The sequence below is a fragment of the Cyprinus carpio genome, chromosome B22 (genome assembly GCF_018340385.1).
Source record: "Cyprinus carpio isolate SPL01 chromosome B22, ASM1834038v1, whole genome shotgun sequence".
Lineage (NCBI taxonomy): Eukaryota > Metazoa > Chordata > Actinopteri > Cypriniformes > Cyprinidae > Cyprinus > Cyprinus carpio.
Window position 1 is genome coordinate 14,070,717 of NC_056618.1, and position 17,995 is coordinate 14,088,711.

Sequence of the window (17,995 nt, forward strand, 5' to 3'; positions counted from 1 at the left end):
TGCTGCCCAGGTGTCCTTGTATTCCTGTCTTATTGAACTCTTTAAGATCTGATGTCATAAATCACTGCAGTGACAGTAGCCACGCCCACCAGCGCAGAGATGACCAATCGAATCACAGCTTCTGTAGAACCACAACATGTGACTGAGTCTGAGGGAAGAAACAGAAGAACACTGAAACATTAAGGCCTGTTTTCACCATAAATATAACCGTAAAAATTTAAAAGTCACATCTAAACTATACTGCCAAAGAGGAATAATGATTTACTGCTGATGAAAGATGAAAATTATTCAGTCAGTTAAAATCCATTTGACTTTTGAAGAACTTATGGATGCTAATATTGTTATTATTTGTTGACACCAATATAGTTAGCATTATAGTTAGTGTCCGTCAGTGTGGACACGAATACAGTTATCAATACAGTTATTATTATGGTTATTATCCATCAGTGTGGACACTAACACAGTTATCAATACAGTTATTATTATGGTTATTGTCCATCGGTGTGGACATTAATACAGTTGTCAATACAGTTATCTTTATGGTTTTTGTCCATCGGTGTGGACACTGATAAAGTTGTCAATACAGTTATCTGTATGGTTATTGTCCATCAGTGTGGACATTAATACAGTTATCAATACAGTTATCATTATGGTTATTGTCCGTCAGTGAGGACACTTATACAGTTATCAATACCGTTATCGTTGGTTATTGCCCATCAGTTTGGACATTAATACAGTTATCTGTATGGTTATTGTCCATCGGTGTGGACACTAATACAGTTATCAATACAGTTATCGTTATGGTTATTGTCCGTCAGTGTGGATACTAATACAGTTATCAATACAGTTATCGTTATGGTTATTGTCCATCAGTATGGACATTAATACAATTATCTTTATGGTTATTGTCCATCAGTGTGGACATTAATACAGTTATTAATACATTTATCGTTATGGTTATTGTCCATCAGTGTGGACACTTATACAGTTATCATTATGGTTATTGTCCATCAGTGTGGACATTAATACAATTATCTTTATGGTTATTGTCCATCAGTGTGGACATTAATACAGTTATTAATACATTTATCGTTATGGTTATTGTCCATCAGTGTGGACACTAACACAGTTATCATTATGGCTATTGTCCATCTGTGAGGACACTTTTACAGTTATCAAAACAGTTATTATTATGGTTATTGTCCATCAGTGTGGACACTAATACAGTTTTCAGTACAGTTATCATTATGGTTATTGTCCATCGGTGTGGACACTAATACAGTTATCAGTACAGTTATCTTTATGGTTATTGTCCATCGGTGTGGACACTAATACAGTTATCAATATAGTTATCGTTATGGTTATTGTCCATCGGTGTGGACACTAATACAGTTATCAGTACAGTTATCATTATGGTTATTGTTTGTCGGGGTGGACACTATGAAGTTGTCAAAACAGTCACCTTTATGGTTCTTGTCCATCGGTGTGGACATTAATACAGTTATTAATACAGTCATCTTTATGGGATTGTCCATCGGTGTGGACACTGATAAAGTTGTTAATACAGTTATCATTATGGTTATTGTCCATCGGTGAGGACATTTTTACAGTTATCAAAACAGTCATTATTATGGTTATTGTCTGTCGGTGTGGACACTAGTACAGTTATCATTATGGTTATTGTCCATCGGTGTGGACATTAATACAGTTATCAATATAGTTATCGTTATGGTTATTGTCCGTCGTTGTGGACACTGATAAAGTTGTCAATACAGTTATCATTATGGTTATTGTCTGTCGTTGTGGACACTGATAAAGTTGTCAATACAGTTATCATTATGGTTATTGTCCGCCGTGTGGACACTGATAAAGTTGTCAATACAGTGATCATTATGGTTTTTGTCCGTCGTTGTGGACACTGATAAAGTTGTCAATACAGTTATCATTATGGTTATTGTCCGTCGTTGTGGACACTGATAAAGTTGTCAATACAGTGATCATTATGGTTATTGTCTGTCGTTGTGGACACTGATAAAGTTGTCAATACAGTTATCATTATGGTTATTGTCCGCCGGTGTGGACACTGATAAAGTTGTCAATACAGTTATCATTATGGTTATTGTCCGTCGTTGTGGACACTGATAAAGTTGTCAATACAGTTATCATTATGGTTATTGTCCGGCGGTGTGGACACTGATAAAGTTGTCAATACAGTTATCATTATGGTTATTGTCTGTCGGTGTGGTCACTGATAAAGTTGTCAATACAGTTATCATTATGGTTATTGTCTGTCGTTGTGGACACTGATAAAGTTGTCAATACAGTTATCATTATGGTTATTGTCCGCCGGTGTGGACACTGATAAAGTTGTCAATACAGTTATCATTATGGTTATTGTCCGTCGTTGTGGACACTGATAAAGTTGTCAATACAGTTATCATTATGGTTATTGTCCGGCGGTGTGGACACTGATAAAGTTGTCAATACAGTTATCATTATGGTTATTGTCTGTCGGTGTGGTCACTGATAAAGTTGTCAATACAGTTATTATGGTTATTGTTCATGGGTGTGGATGTTAATACAGTTGTCAATACAGTTGTTGTTATTGTCAGTTGGTGTGGACTAGGGATGTCAACCATTAATAGATGATCGAAAAACACGTGCGAGCAGCTGTGAGTGATTGTGATGGTGATGGTATATAAATGCATCATCATTCATTCATAATGTACAAATTAAGCTTTTAATGTGATTTAAACTTTAAAAGTACATTAAAATAGAAACAACACAAAGTTCTTCAACATGGAAAGTTATAGAAATGTAGTAAATAAGTAATTTCACCAGATAATTATTTCATATCCTGCGCTCTGCAGGGCTGCGGGACACAGTCACAGGACAGATAGCCTATTCATTCCTACAACTTGTTAATTCGTTCCTACGACTTATTAATTTGTGACAACTGTTCATGTTTCATTAATTTTGTTACTTAACCCAGGATTTAAGTGAATTGAGGGAACAAATGAATAAATCGAACAAATTCTTAATTCATTAAAAAATGGGATGCTTTAAAAAAAAATGCATAAGTAATAGGCCTAAAATAAAAATAACAATTTGTTTTCATTAAAAAAAAAAAAAAAAATGCTAAATATATCTGACTTAATTAAGATAATGGATTTAAAACAGAAGTGTTGCAATGCTCCATAAGCAAGTTCACAGAAAGGAAAGGATGACAACGTGCATTCTGTTTGTTTGCTTTATTTTACAAGAGCACAAATCTTCTGTTTTTACTGTGAGTGTTGTTAGATTTTGCTGTATTTGGCTGAGCCGTAGTTTGGGTGGCTCGCCAATGTACTAGATTTCTCTAATACATAAAATAAGTAAGCTTGACCAAAGTTCTTGTGGGGAGAAGAATTTATTGAAGGTAGAAGTGTAGCAGTTCTTCAGCAGTGATGTTAGCATGTCATCCTTCAAACAATCTTAACCCAAGGTACTGTCTGTGAGAACAGACCTTTATACCTGGTAACAAATGTGCTACAAACAATACAATAACACTCCATGGAGAACAAATGATAGTGTAACCTTATGATGACTTGATAGGATCTCTCCCATGGAGAGCCCATTCATTGATCTGATGTTGACCTAAGAGGCTAATTATATGGGCCACTTGGTTCACACATTTGAAAACAAAGACAGCTGGCTACAGTTGATTGCAAATACATTTGACTAAAGTTGATTAAAAACCAATAATCTTTCAATCCCCCCTTTGATCATATTTGATCACACAAATAAAAAGAACATACAAAACAGTTATCATTTTAGTAGTCATGTACACATGCTGTATACAGGTTCCTTCTTGCAATACTTCTCAGTAATCTTGAATACAGAATGCTGCATACAGGCTCCATTACTTAAGATGACAGAATAAGAGTTCATGGCGAGGTTTGCATTATCTTGAATGCCTAAGTTCTTTTATTTTAATGTTGCGATCTTGTGGAAGTGGCGGATGTTGTTGTGTTCTGTGGATGTTCAGGCATGTTCATCTAGGTGGCCAGAGCAGTTTGGTCCAAGTGTTGGATGTCTTTGCTCATCCTCTGAAACGCTGGGACACCTACAATCACACACAAGAGAAAAGGGAAACAAATCTTTCCAAAGAAATAGTTTTAAACAAAATATGCCTAATTTCCAATAAAACTGTCCCTATTTAATGTTGGCAGGACACTACAGTGTTTATCAGTGGTAAAATGTTCATGTCTTCATCCTCAGGCGACAAGCTAGAGCCTAAAAACCCTAGTCCCGCCATATCTTGGATTCTGAAAAACACTACTGCCATCTATCCCTCATCTCTAGGCAAATTCACATCAATCCACTCATTGTTTCTCTGCACCTTAACTGCTGCATCAGTTACTAAAATATCCTCAATTGGTCTTTCCCACCTGTATTCTTGTTGTGACACATCAGTTTTTTTAATCTTTTCCCATTTGTTGGGCACTATACCATGGCCGCCCTTTGGAGGTGCCAAAACTTGATTCTTGGCATTGTGTACTGCCAAGCTGAGTCTTTCATCAGTTTGGACAAGGCTGTTAGATGTTAGATTTTCATTGGACATGGGCCGGCCTGTGACATGTTCAAAAGGGCATAGTCCATTTTCCTTGTGGTTTTCCATCTTCCATTAACAATGATGATTGTTTCCTGGACAATTCAATTTGAATCTGTTTACTATGTAGAACTGCTTGTGAGCCTTGCTGAAGTTGTCTTAATGCTGCTGCATGTTCACCTCCCTTCTTTACGGCTTGTTTAGCAGCACTGCCTACTAGGACATCATCTTTGGCTTCAGTTGTTGAGGTTTCTGTGTATGCTTTTCCCTTCTTGTTTGCACACACATGGAGTCCATCAGCTTTTGGACAAGATGTCACTAGCTGGTGTTGCAGAGAGAGGTTCTTCAGTTGCCCTGTGGCTCCACAGCATTTAGCAGAGTCTGATTTTGTTTGGCTGTCAACTGCTGAAACCTCTTCAACAGGTTGTCCTCATCACTTTGATGTCTCAAACTCAGCTTACAATCACGAATTCAGTGTCCATCCTCGTTACAATATCTACATCTTCCCTGAGTTTTCTCTCTTTGAGTGTCTCTGATATTCACTTTTTTCATACCCCATTGTCCTGTTGTTGTATGACAAGGTTTTGGATTGTGAAACTCTGAGATAGACTTCCTGTGTTCTTTCAATCTTTGCTGACCATTCAACAAACTGCATAAATGTTGTTCCAATGCTGTCCCAGTCATCATACCTGATTTTAAGAGTTTTAGAAACCTCAGGTTTCCGTCCATTCACAAATGTGGTTTTAAGAGGCATGCTAGTGTCTTCACAGAGTTCTTCAATGTTGTTGTTCAAACCAGCATGTTCCATCCAAGTTTGTCTGAAGCGTTCTTCAAACTCTGCGACACTTTCTCCTGTCTTCTGCACACAAGAGGTAATTTTGGCCCAATTAACCTCTGCAGGTTTCAGTTCAAATATGAAGGTTTGAACCGCTTCCCATCCAGCTTCAATGTTTTCTTGAGATTCACCAATCCTTCTTTCAACACTTTCTGTAAGTCGTTGTTGGTCATTGTCTCTTAATTTCACATTAACAATCATCACACTGTCCAGTGGAAGTAAATTGTAGATTTTCTGCAAGCGTTGAAGAAATTGCCAAACTTTCCATGGTTGCTTGTACACATCTGGCAATTCTTTTGACCATTTGTCAACTTGCTCTGGAGTAGCTGGCTGGTATGTTCTGTAGAGAACATATTTCTTTACCACCTTTTTTACTGTGCGAGTTCATCGTTCACCATTTTCCTCATAATCCTCTTCATTGTCAGTTTCAACTTCAGTCCTTCTGTTCTTAATAATTACAGGAGCAAGTCTAACCTTCAGTTTGTCCTTTGTAATTTTAGTATGTGTGTTGATATCTGCATCACTGTTATCAGAGCTGCTTGAAGATTTTGATTCCAGTGGTTTGGAGAGGAAAGTTAGCAATTTGTCATTCTCATGTAACAGTCTTTCTTTGTCCTTCTTTACAGTCTGTAATTGTTCAGCCAGTGCTCAAACCTTTGCTTTCTCTGCTTTGTTCTCATGTTGTAATTTGTCGTTACACATCTCTGTATGCTGTCGAATTTGTTTGAGCAAAATTACAGACAAGCCATCTCTGTTGGTGTTTGTCCTTAAGCGCTGCATCTTTCCATAAGCCCTTTTAATGTCCAGCAAAGCCCATAGTCCACTCTCTGAGTACTTGATGCTGTACTTCTGGCACATGTCATCATGACACTTCCTCAGTCCCAGCCTTTTGTCCAGATATGCATTCAGATTCTCCAGCATCTGATCAATGGTAACATTTGGAGGATCTGTCCCATGTCTTTCTGTTGTTGGCCTCAATGCATGACTATTGCCATTGTTTTGTGCAGACTCAGCCATGGCAAATACAAGAAAAGTGCCCTCAGAGGTGTGAAAACAGAACAAAAGGTGTTAGAACTGTTAAAGGCACTTATTCAGATTTAAAATCACAGCAGTCTGTTAGACTGACAATTTTCAGTTACACAGACATATCTTTAGTTTAAAAGCTCAGCTTAGTTTTCAGTCTTACATTTAAAACATTTACATTCAGGCAAATTTTCCTTGTTTAATGTCTGAATTGAGTTCTAGTTTAGAAGGCTGAATTACTTTTTCAAATTTGTCCCTTAGACAATTTACATGATATATTTCCGTATGTTTCACGGAATGCAAACAAACTTATAGTTTCATGGCTTTATGCCATCATCTTCTAACTATACAACTATACTATACTAACTGTACAATAGTGGCTACTGAATAAGCACCCAGTCAAGAATTTTGAATTCTTGCAGCAACATCAGTCCCAATTCTTTCCAAGGGCCCTACAGTCATTGGACGAATGGACTAAATTGTTTTTTTACACAATTCCTACAGACAAAAAGAGAAACGACCAAGCCTCTGCTTCTGCAATCTCTTGATTTATCGGACTTAATTGTTTCTTAAACAATTCCTACAGACTGCAGAGAACAGGATTAAGCCTATAATTACACATCTATGGCTCCTACAGTCTCATGAGAACGGACTAAACCTCTTTCTTAAATGATTCTTACAGACTCAAGAGAACAGGACCAAGCTATAAACACTTTTTCTATAGCTCCTACAGTCTCAGGAGAATTAACTAAATCATGTAAAAGGTTCCTCCAGACTCAAGAGAAAGGCCTAAGCCAAACATTTCTTAAACCGTGCTACACTGGTTATTATGGTTACACTACATACATCAAATGATCTGCTTACTTATGAAAAAGTGTTCTTTAAGTTCTTTTAGAGAGCTGATAGTTTCACTCACCAAATTAGAATCTTTGAGACAGGATCAAGCTGATTCAAATAACTTATGTCCACAGACACGGTCTGTTGATCTTCAACACAAAAACTTTAGAATCTCCAAAACTCTTTTGTTCAATTCTTGTTGCAATTGGTGAGTTTTCTTCTTGTCAGTCTGTTATGCCAAGGACGTTTTTGCTAATTTGAAGAGGATGACCTTTTCCGTGTATATGTAAAGGTCAAGCCTAGTTTAAATTATAAATAATAGTTTAACATTCAAATACATTGCGAGTATGGAAACATTTGGATTTGTGGCGAATGAGACGTGAGCAATAACCTCCAAATACATCCAGCCAAACCCGTGGTCGCTCCGTCCTCGTAGGCATGCACGCATGCACCAATGTCACAATCTAATGCAATGTAAATGCCGGATTTTTAAAAAACATTTTCCGGAACAGGATCCAGCAGGATTAAACTAAGTACTGGTCATAATAGCCTATACTCACACAAAAATGTTTGATGTGAGAAACAGTGTGTTTTGCTGCAGCAGTGGGTTTTGAGTGGGTTTTGCACATCCTGTCATACTGGTAACTGCGTGCCAGACGCATTTTGCAGCATTAAGGTTAACGATTAATTGATTGTTAATTTAAACGACGATCGATCATGGAAATGATCGAAAATTGACATCCCTAGTGTGGACACTATTACAATTATTGTTATAGTTATTTTCCATCAGTGTGAATATTACAGTTGTTATAGTCATTGTTTGTTGATGTGGAGGCTTGTTTAATTAGTGTTTTAGTTACTGTCCATCGGTGTAGACACTAATACATTTTTTATTATAGAAATCATCCTTTGGTGTGGATGCTAGTGTAGTTATCGTTATAGTTATTGCCCATTTGCGTGGACACTAATACAGTTATCGTTATAGTTATTCTTAGTTGTGGACGCTAATAGGTTTGGGTAACGTAAGAAATTTTCTGGTTCCAATTCCAGTTCCAGTTTTGCTGAACGATTCCTGGTTCCGATTCCATTTAAATGAACTATTATTATTTTTTCACTATTTTACCTTCATTGCATGTAGTGTTGATGGAAGGTAGCAAGTAATGTTGAATAATTCTAGTCCATCAATTACATGTGCTTCAAAGTTGATGATTTTTTTACACTATCAATAACATTTTGCTTTTCAAGCAGGAATAAGCTGGCTGACCAAAGTCCCTTGAGTGCTAAGACATTTGTTAATTTTCCTAAATTAATTAAATATTAACGGTTATATAACCATGTATACACACACTCCATAAAGCCCCTATTTTACAAATAATAATGCAGTCAGGAGATGGTGTGATGCAATGAATGGTTTCCACATTTTTTTAACATTTAAAATGCATGAAAATAAATATTTTCCATCACTTTGTTTATCACTCTTGAAATGACCTGTACACTAAATAATCTAACCCTCAGTCAGTATGTATATTAAGAGGCAGGGAGGCGTTTCTGTTATTTGGTTTGTGACATACTTTACAGAAACACCGGCGCAAGGCTGCTCACAGTGCTTGGTCACGTGTCGCACCAGAACCGTTTTTGTGAACGTAACATGTAAATTGCTCACGGTTCCGGTTCTTAAAAAAAAAAAAAACAGCAGTTCTCGGTTCCCAACCCTAGACGCTAATGTAAATTATCGTTATAGTTATTGTCTGTTGTTGTGGATGCTAATATAGTTATTGTTATAATTATTGTCAGCTGTTGTGGATGACAATATAGTTATCAATAGCCGCGTTTCCACTGTCGGGCCAAAAGCGGGCATGCTAGTGCGTGCCAGGGCCAGTCGCGTTTCCACTGTCACTTCCGGGGCTTGATCGTGCCTCGTCGGGGCTTCCTCTGAGTTTTTTGGCCCGACGAAAACCTTGGGCCAAAGCGGGCCAGCTGGGGCTAGAGGAGTGGTTATGAACAAAGACAGAGTTTCTCCTCGTCTGGAGAGCGTCAGCACCGCGGATCATTTCATAAAGTTAACAGCTATAACACCAGCATTAAACACTTTTTTAAATTAGTTGAGCTCATGAACTCACTTTCAGTCAGCAGCGAGTGTTTGAAATAACTCGATCCGATCCGATGTGGATTATAATCACCATAAAAGGCAGAAATATTTATAAGCGATGCATAAAAATATGCACGCTATGTATTAACATTACCATAGTAAACATGATAAATACGACCGCTTGAAGAAATCAGACGTCAGCTTCTTATTCTCTATCACAATCGTATAGTAACATATTTTATCTGTCATAAGTCTCGTCTCGAGAGTTAAGCTCTGCGTAGCCTGTCATAAAAATATAATAATAATTTTTGTTCTGGAGCTTTTATAAAAATAGAGAAATTATCATTCATTCTAAATGTGATGTATGTGACTACAAATAAACACAAACAGTCTCGACTGAATAAGCAGGCTATTTTCTTAACGCTTCAGCGTTAAAAATAAATAAAATAAAAATACATTTATTTCTGTGACAAATTTTCAAGCCTGATAAATTAATTCATTATGCTCAATGTATCACTTATAGTAAAACACTGATGCTTTTGAATTTAAATATTTAACAAAGCATGCAAACAAAAGGCCGCTGTTAGCGTGTTCGTTTTGTGATCGCGCATGTTCCAGTAATTTATTTCTTATTCGTTTTCTGATAACTTCTCTTTGTTGGTGAAATGATTGGATTGTGTGACGTTGTTCCTGAGAGGCGTGTAAAGGGCGGGTTTTAGTGACGCGCAGCGGAGCTTCTGGCCCGACGGTGGAAACGCAGCGCTATTTTGGATTCGTGCTACAGGCCCGAGGCTATTAGCCCCGCCCGGCCCGTTTTAAGCCCTGGCTCGCACTGGACCGACAGTGGAAAAGCGGCTATTATTGTCTGCTTGAGTGTACATTAATATAGTTATCACTTTAGTTAACGTTATAGTTATTGACAGACTGTTGGTACAGACGTTGATATAGTTATTGCTATAGTTATAAATTGCACTTTAATGCCTTCAGTTCTCTAAAGTGCACTAACGTTACATTTGCCGTACCTGAACATGTGTGACAGAGCTTGCTGATGTCCAGATGTTGAGTCTGGTTGCTGATGGGATTGTTGATCACACAGCTGTAGCTGTTTTTATCTTGATATTCCACCTCCAGAGGTAGAGAGAGACTGATGCTGAGATCAGACACACTGGTGCTGGACAATAAACTGTTTCCTTTGTACCAGGAGAGAGTCACATGACTCACATTCACCACTGAACACAACAATGAACAGTTTGAAGATGATGATGATGAAGAACATTGTGAGGAGTCTCTGCTGATGACAGGAACTGGCAGGTAAGCGACATTTATTTCCAAAGCATCTGTATAAACAGACATTTCAGATTTATTAAAATGTGTCCTTTACAAAATCTTTAAACTAAACTGAAATACGAAAGTAATCTGTAACTCACCACTGACAGTAACATTGAATCTCTTGTATGAGGTTCTTCCGCTGTTGATGACTGTTAGTTCATAAAGTCCAGAGTCTTCAGTTCTGATGTTTCTGATGGTCAGAGATCCAGTCTTTTCTTCCAGTCTGAAACGTCCTTTACTATCATACATATAGATGACCTGCTCATGGATTTCAGCAATTGGAACATCTTTTGATCCAAATGTCCACAGTATCAGGTCATCTCTCTGTACTTCAGTAAGATCAGTGTGTAAAGTGACAGAATCTCCCCTCATCACTGATATGGATTGGATTTCATTGACTTTGGCAGCACCAAACACACCTGAAAATCATTTAAAGCACTTTCTCAAGTACATATGATAAAGATTATGCACTTTTAACAGTTAAGTATACACTGTAAAAATGTGTGAAGACCCGTTCACACCTATGCACTTCCTGCTGCTTTAAATGCTCGAGCTCTTAAGCAGGGTGGATTCTGATAAGCTGTCAATGTTTGTAATAAGTTTCAGCTGAAATAAAAGTTCTGAAAGTAATTCAAATGATATGGTTGCTATGTGTATAGCTTTAGCATGAATTTAGAATGATTTTAGGTTTTAAAGATTAAATGATTTAATCGATTTATCGTCCTTGGTGTGAACGGCCCTTAAAACGGATTAATTGTTAACTGTTTCATTAAATACAAAATCATGTGATAAAACATCCAATTAAGTATATTTTTTCAGCGACTCACCTGAAAAGATGAAGAAGATAAGCGTAAACAGAAGAAAGAAACTCATCCTGCCTGATGAGTGTTTACCAGATTACTTAAATTGCACTTTCAGTCTGACTCTTAAGTCAGTTTTGCACTCTGTTCTTCTCAAGAAGTTCCTTTACGGATGTAAGAAAGTACATCTCACCCACACACTGTGCTTCAAACATAGAGTGTACCAAGCAGAATAAACCACAGGCGTGAGTTTATAGGCCCTCGGTTTACTGCCCTCATTAACAGTTCAGACTCAGCATTTTAACGCATTTGTATCTATTCAGGTTGCGTTTCCTAAAAGCATTGTTAGCTAACTATGGTCGTTAGTTCCAATGAACTCTATTGGTAACGACAGAACTTGTGACCATAGTGTAATACTGCAGAAAACCCATTCCTGCTGTGACGTCTTTATGTAGGCTACAACACTACCATTAATCCAGCAAGATTAATCCAGAGAGATACTGATGGAAGAAACAATAACTTGTGAAAGTTTGGTTACCCAATCACTAATGCATGAGGTCATGAGCTCTCTTTAAACAATTAGGAGTCTCTTTAAACGATTCAGTAAATGATTAGATTCAAAGGAGTCATTTGTTCTTGAATCGAACAAAACGGCTCAGCAGGACATAAAAAGCAGTGAGAGAAATGATACACAAAAATGTCTATCTGTCGGCCCATTTAAACCAGCATGCCGTTTTAACCTGCAAATTGTACACATCTAGTACATAAGCAAGTTAATGAATTAAATCTTTTTTTTTTTTTTTTTCTCTGTGTTTGGGTAAACACTGCATATTTACTGATTTAAAAAAGGCCTACAAACATTAAAAATAAATTAGTTAAAACATTAAAAAGTACTTAAATCTAGAACTTACCTCGCTGGATGAGTGAAAAAAAGTAATTTAATTTCGACATTTTCCTTAAATCATTACATCAGTTTTCACTCTGATGTGCTCGTTACGAGTCTAAATGTATAAAGACAGTGACATCTACTGCTGAGAATAAGTTACTGACTGTAGATAGATTTCAAGTACTCTGAAGTACTTTGTTTTTACAAAGACCAAGACTAAGCCTAACAACAGATTATTTATTTAAAAAAATTCCACAGGCACACACACAAACAGTATCAGTTTTCAGTGTGGTTCAAATTTTAAGAAACATTTTTATAGATTACATATATATATATATATATATATATATATATATATATATATATATATATAATACAGATATATATATAAACAGAATATATATGACATTCTGTAGTTTTGTCTCATATTCATCTTTTTAATCATATTTACAGATTTCTTGACTCCACAGCAAACAGAACAATTTTGTATTTACTGTTGCAATACTTATGGAGGGCATTGTGTGTGTGTATATATATATATATATATACATCTTTTGATAAGAAATGTTATTGTTTATTATGTATTTTTTAAACAGGCCACAATAAAGAATATTTTATTACAATTTGGCATACTTTTGAGTATTTTATCAAAGTGCCATTTACAGACAACCTATCACAATTTTCTTGTGCTTTTGTATGATTTTTATTTTCCCCCCTTATTAAATATTTTTTTTTTTTAATATTTTTGTTATATAATTAATAAAATGTTCTTTGGCTCCTAGATGTTAGTATAAATTTCAGACAAGACGATGGGTTTGCTGAAACTGGCTGCAGACCTCAAACCAGATGAACAGAAATGTAACCAAAGAAGTTGTACCAGATTTAGAGTTAAACCATAATAAGTTTTGTGACATGTAAATATAAAATATGGTTTATGAAGTGACCACATCAGTGCTGTGTTTTTATGTCTCTTCAGCTGCTCTTGTCTTCAGAGGTTTTCCCTTTGGGAACCCGGACACGTGGCTTCTTGGAGTAAAGCAGATTCCTGCTGAACAGCAGTGGGATGTTTCCCAAATACAGGAAGAGTGCAAGAGTCATGCCTGGAAAAATACACAATTTACAACACCAAAACATCTTAGGAGTGCCAAAAAAAGCATTTATGGACCGATATATGTTTAAACTGTGTCATTATTATTTTAATATGTTCCTTGGTATAAAAGAATATTTCAGATATCTACATAGACTCACCAATCAGAGGGCCGAGCCAGTAGACAAGAGAATACACTAGGAAAGTGTGTCCTGGACAGGTGAATGTCATGGCATAAGCCAGGGATGGATTCACATATCCAGACGTGTAGTTATTTCCTGGTGTGACAGAGACATTTGTGAGGATAGGATGAAGGAGTTAAAATACTTCACATCATCATTTCTAACAAACAGTCAAGATGTTCTCCTGAGAAACAAGCAGCTCTTAAAAACTCCGGCATTTGAAAAAGTGCAATAGATTTTCTAATTAAACTTTATTTCCTTGAAAAGCTTTATTTATGTAAATTTTAAATCTACAATCCTTATTTGTGACCCTGGACCACAAAACCAGTCTTAATATGTGCAATATGTGGTACAATAGGTACAATATGTGTATTTAGCAGGAGCATTCAAGAAACTGAATGAACAAATGAAAATAAAACACTAAATAGATTGATTCCTGTCAACGCAACTGTATTCAAGTTTTTCTGTCAAGAATAGTGAGTAATTTTTCTCTTTGTGTTTTGTTGTTTTATTAACGTTAAATGAATAGTTCACCCAAAAATAAAACTTCTGTCATCTTTCTGTCAATTCTGTCATAGCGTTTTATTTTTCTACCATCATTTACTCACTCAAAAGTTGTTTTAAACCTGAATAAGTTTCTTTCTTCTGCTGAACATAAATGCTATTTTGAGGAATGTGGAAAACCAAACAGTTGCTGGTCCACAGTGACTTCCACAGCATTTTTTTTCAAAGTCATTGTGGACCAGATAATGTTTGGTTTGCCACATTCTACAAACCATCTTCTGTGCTTAGCACAAGAAAGAAATTATACTGGTTTGGGATAACATGTGAGTGAGTAAATAATGACAGAAATTAAATTTTAGGGCGAACTATCCCTTTAATGACAATCGGTAGCATGTTTAGCACTGTTCCTTTAAGAGCTGCACACATCTCATATACAGGCACGCGTCTGTTCTCTCAACTGTTTACTTTCATTTTAGCCATAATCAACTGAGTTTATATGTAATCCTTGTGTGTTTTGACAGTATTAGCCCAAAGGATAACTTAGTTCAGTAATCAGGTGCTGTTTGACAGGCTTTTTAGAATGTCAGAACAGCGAGCGAATGAAAGGTTTAACCAGTAAGGCTTTAAAGCACATGCAAATAATTTAATTATGTCATCACAGTAATAAGTGCAGTGTCCCGTGAGAGAAATATATATACACACACACACACACAGGGTTTTTCCTGGCTCAAAATGAGGCGGAGATGGTACTATCCTGATCATGTGCACACAATGTACCCACCCTTCAACTAAATTACATACAACATTCTAGCAAAAATGGGCCCTTCAATAGTATAGCTGAACATATAACATAAGGTTTTTAAACACTTCATGGAATTGAAAATCTTTATCCACTCCTTACAGTCTCCTGGTCCACATTGCTTTGATCCAATATACATTTATCTACTTAATGTGTCTTTCTAGAAAACAAAACATTTTCTTGCAACTGTGTGTGAATAATTCTGATAGAATACATCATGAAATGCAATCGCAGCAGGGTAACAGGTGTATTAGTGCTCAAATTAGCATCAAGCTAAGGCTTTTTATAAAATGAATAGAAAGCTTTTGCTCAAATCTCACTACAAACCAGCACTGAGTGTTGGTAATAACTTATGGTTGCAATCTAATGTGGATTTTGGTCATATAATGTTGATGAAATAAGTTATTTGTAGTTTTTTATACTAAGCTAATCGTTACACCAACTTGGCAGTTCTCATGTAAATATTCTTAAATGTTATGAGAACACCCCAAATCTCATGAAAATAACTTACAAACCATATTTTAATCGTGTGTTAAATATATAGGGCCCTATAAAATTGTTTAATTTTTTCCCGTTCTAAATATTCTAGAATCTTTTTTAATGGTTAAATTACATTTTATTAATCAAAAAGCATGTCTAATTAATTAAAATCATGTAACTTACACAATTTCACCTAAGTGTATTAAAGGGGTCATATGATGTTGCTAAAAGAACATTATTTTGTGTATTTGGTGCAATTAAATGTCAAAAAACACATTTTCCACATAATGTAGATTTTTGTTTGTCCTATATGCCCCGCCTTCTGAAACAAGTAGTTTTTTTACAAAGCTCACCAGTCTGAAAAGTGAGGTGTGCTCTGATTGGCCAGCTATCCAGTGCACTGTGATTGGCAGAATGTGACGGAAATGTTATGCCCCTCACCATACTGTGGTGTTGTAGCATGTCCTATTATTAGAATATATAAAAACATAATTTATTCTTAAAATAGCTATATTAAATGTTTTCTTTTTCCTCAGAAAGTCTGTGTTGTGTATCTGGTTATCAAATGAAGGCATAAAACATGAATTTTTGTTTATCTTTAAATTATTGAAAATGAAACTATTTTTCGGCAAACAAAGGGGATTTACTATTAAAATTAAAACATGGAAGAAATGTTGTGTGATCATTCCTTAAAAAATAAAGTCTTAATAATTTTAGTAGTAGTAGTAGTAGTATGTACATTCTTCTGAACAATAGTAATATATTTCTACCGCAATATCTTCAGTTTAAACCAAACTTTTATTTTGATGGGTTGCCGTGAATACCTTTAAATTTCTAGGTGTATATCATACGAGGATAGTTTTACTGAAATTAAACGATCAAATGCTCATAAAGTGACTCTCAGAGCAGTTCTGGAGATGTTGTTCATGTATTGATGTCCTCATTTAGTGAGATGACAGATGCTGAAATCACCGCGAGCATCACACGCGCTTCAGTGTGTGTGTAGTAAACAAAACTGCGTCATTCATTCGTACAGAGATATGATCACATAATACGAGTTAATGCTTATCAGACCGCGTAAATCAGTGGAAAATAATAGAAATGATGATTCCGTGTAAAGAACTATCAAGTAAACTTGTATAAAAATATCAGTATTTTTCCAAATATGAACTAAAAGCTCTAATGGACTCTGTTCTGTGACAGTTGCACATGACTGCCTGCCTAAGTTTTGTAGACAACCAGAAGCTGCCTCATAATTCTCAATGCAGAAAAAAAAAACCTGATATATATACACACACACACACACATAAAATCCTTTTTTAAGTTATGCATTTGAGATATAGTTTTTAATTTAATAAATGCATTTTAAGTCTACAATATTTACTTATTTACATTTTAATGCACAATCCTTTATATATGTATTTTAAATATTTAGTCATTATTTAACATACATATTCTACATCTGTTTTATTTAATATGTATATATGTAAATACAAAATCCTTACTTATGCATATGAGATACAGCTTTTCATTTAATAAATGCATTTTAAGTCTACAATTTTTATGTAATATTTACTTTTTAATGCACAATCCTTAATATATGCATTTTAAATATATAATCCTTATTTAGAATTTGCATTTGCAGTGCAGATTTGAATATCATTTACTATATGTATTAGAAATGTGCAATTTTTTTAATTTAATATATGCATTTTAGATGTAAATTTTAAATGTAATCACCTGCATAGGCGATGAATGTCAGCAGCACGGTGAATATGGGAATCTGCAGTAGCTGCGACCTGTTCTTCATGATGAGGTAAACCAGGTGAAAGGTCAGGGCTCCAAGGGCTTCAGCGAAGACTCCCTGCAGTGCCGGGACCTGCAGCGACGTGCTGCACTCAGACATCAACAGATTCTTGATCATGTGCATGTCGGTCAACTCCATCTGCCAGTACTTCCCGGCGACCAGAAGCCCGACGTACGCGCCGAGTAACTGTGCCGCCACTCTGAGCACGACCGACGCTGCGCCCGCGTCCTTCTGCAGGAGCCCCATCAGCGTCACCGAAGGGTTCCCGCTCACGCCCTGCATGACGACGCCATGGATAGCAAGGGATATGAAGAGCATAGTGACGGCAAAGTCGGGCCCAATCGCGCCAGCCCACTGGCCGACCTCCGCAATGGTGTCCACCTCCAGTCTGCTGGCAGCGAGAGCGAAAGCAGCGATGAACTCCGTCAGGAACGTCCAGCGCGCGAACAACACCCGCCCAACCGCACTCACGCCAACTATGGCTGAAAAATAGCCCAGCGAAGTATTAAGGCCTGACATGCTGCTGTTCAGACGGCTGTGCTGGACAGAAAGAAAGATCTGAACTCAGCAGCGGTGTATTTGCTCAAAGCATGTGATAACGTGGCACACGGACACGCTGTGCTCTTATCAAATGGGGTTTTTAGACACACTTTAGGCCAAAAAAAACACACTGACCTGTTCAAGGCCACCACTGGAAAAGTGGTTGTTTGCTTTGACTCCCTCTAGTGGGCCAGGCTGCCTCTCAT

The 17,995-nt window shown here is 36.5% G+C and overlaps 2 protein-coding genes across 2 annotated transcripts; both read right to left on the bottom strand.

Annotated features, from left to right (window-relative positions):
* Positions 1-12,074, bottom strand: LOC109047469 (CD48 antigen-like). Its single transcript, XM_042749311.1, has 4 exons — positions 11,532-12,074; positions 10,803-11,123; positions 10,398-10,712; positions 1-148 (listed from the first exon to the last, which is right to left on the bottom strand). Exons 1-4 carry the CDS (start codon positions 11,575-11,577, stop codon positions 42-44), a joined length of 789 nt encoding a protein of 262 aa, XP_042605245.1. The 5' UTR covers positions 11,578-12,074; the 3' UTR covers positions 1-41.
* A 914-nt stretch (positions 12,075-12,988) lies between these two features.
* aqp12 (aquaporin 12) lies at positions 12,989-17,847 on the bottom strand. Its single transcript, XM_019065361.2, has 3 exons — positions 17,183-17,847; positions 13,639-13,755; positions 12,989-13,490 (listed from the first exon to the last, which is right to left on the bottom strand). The coding sequence occupies exons 1-3, from the start codon at positions 17,766-17,768 to the stop codon at positions 13,363-13,365; spliced, it is 831 nt and encodes a 276-aa protein (XP_018920906.2). The 5' UTR covers positions 17,769-17,847; the 3' UTR covers positions 12,989-13,362.
* Between the last annotated feature and the right edge of the window lie 148 nt (positions 17,848-17,995).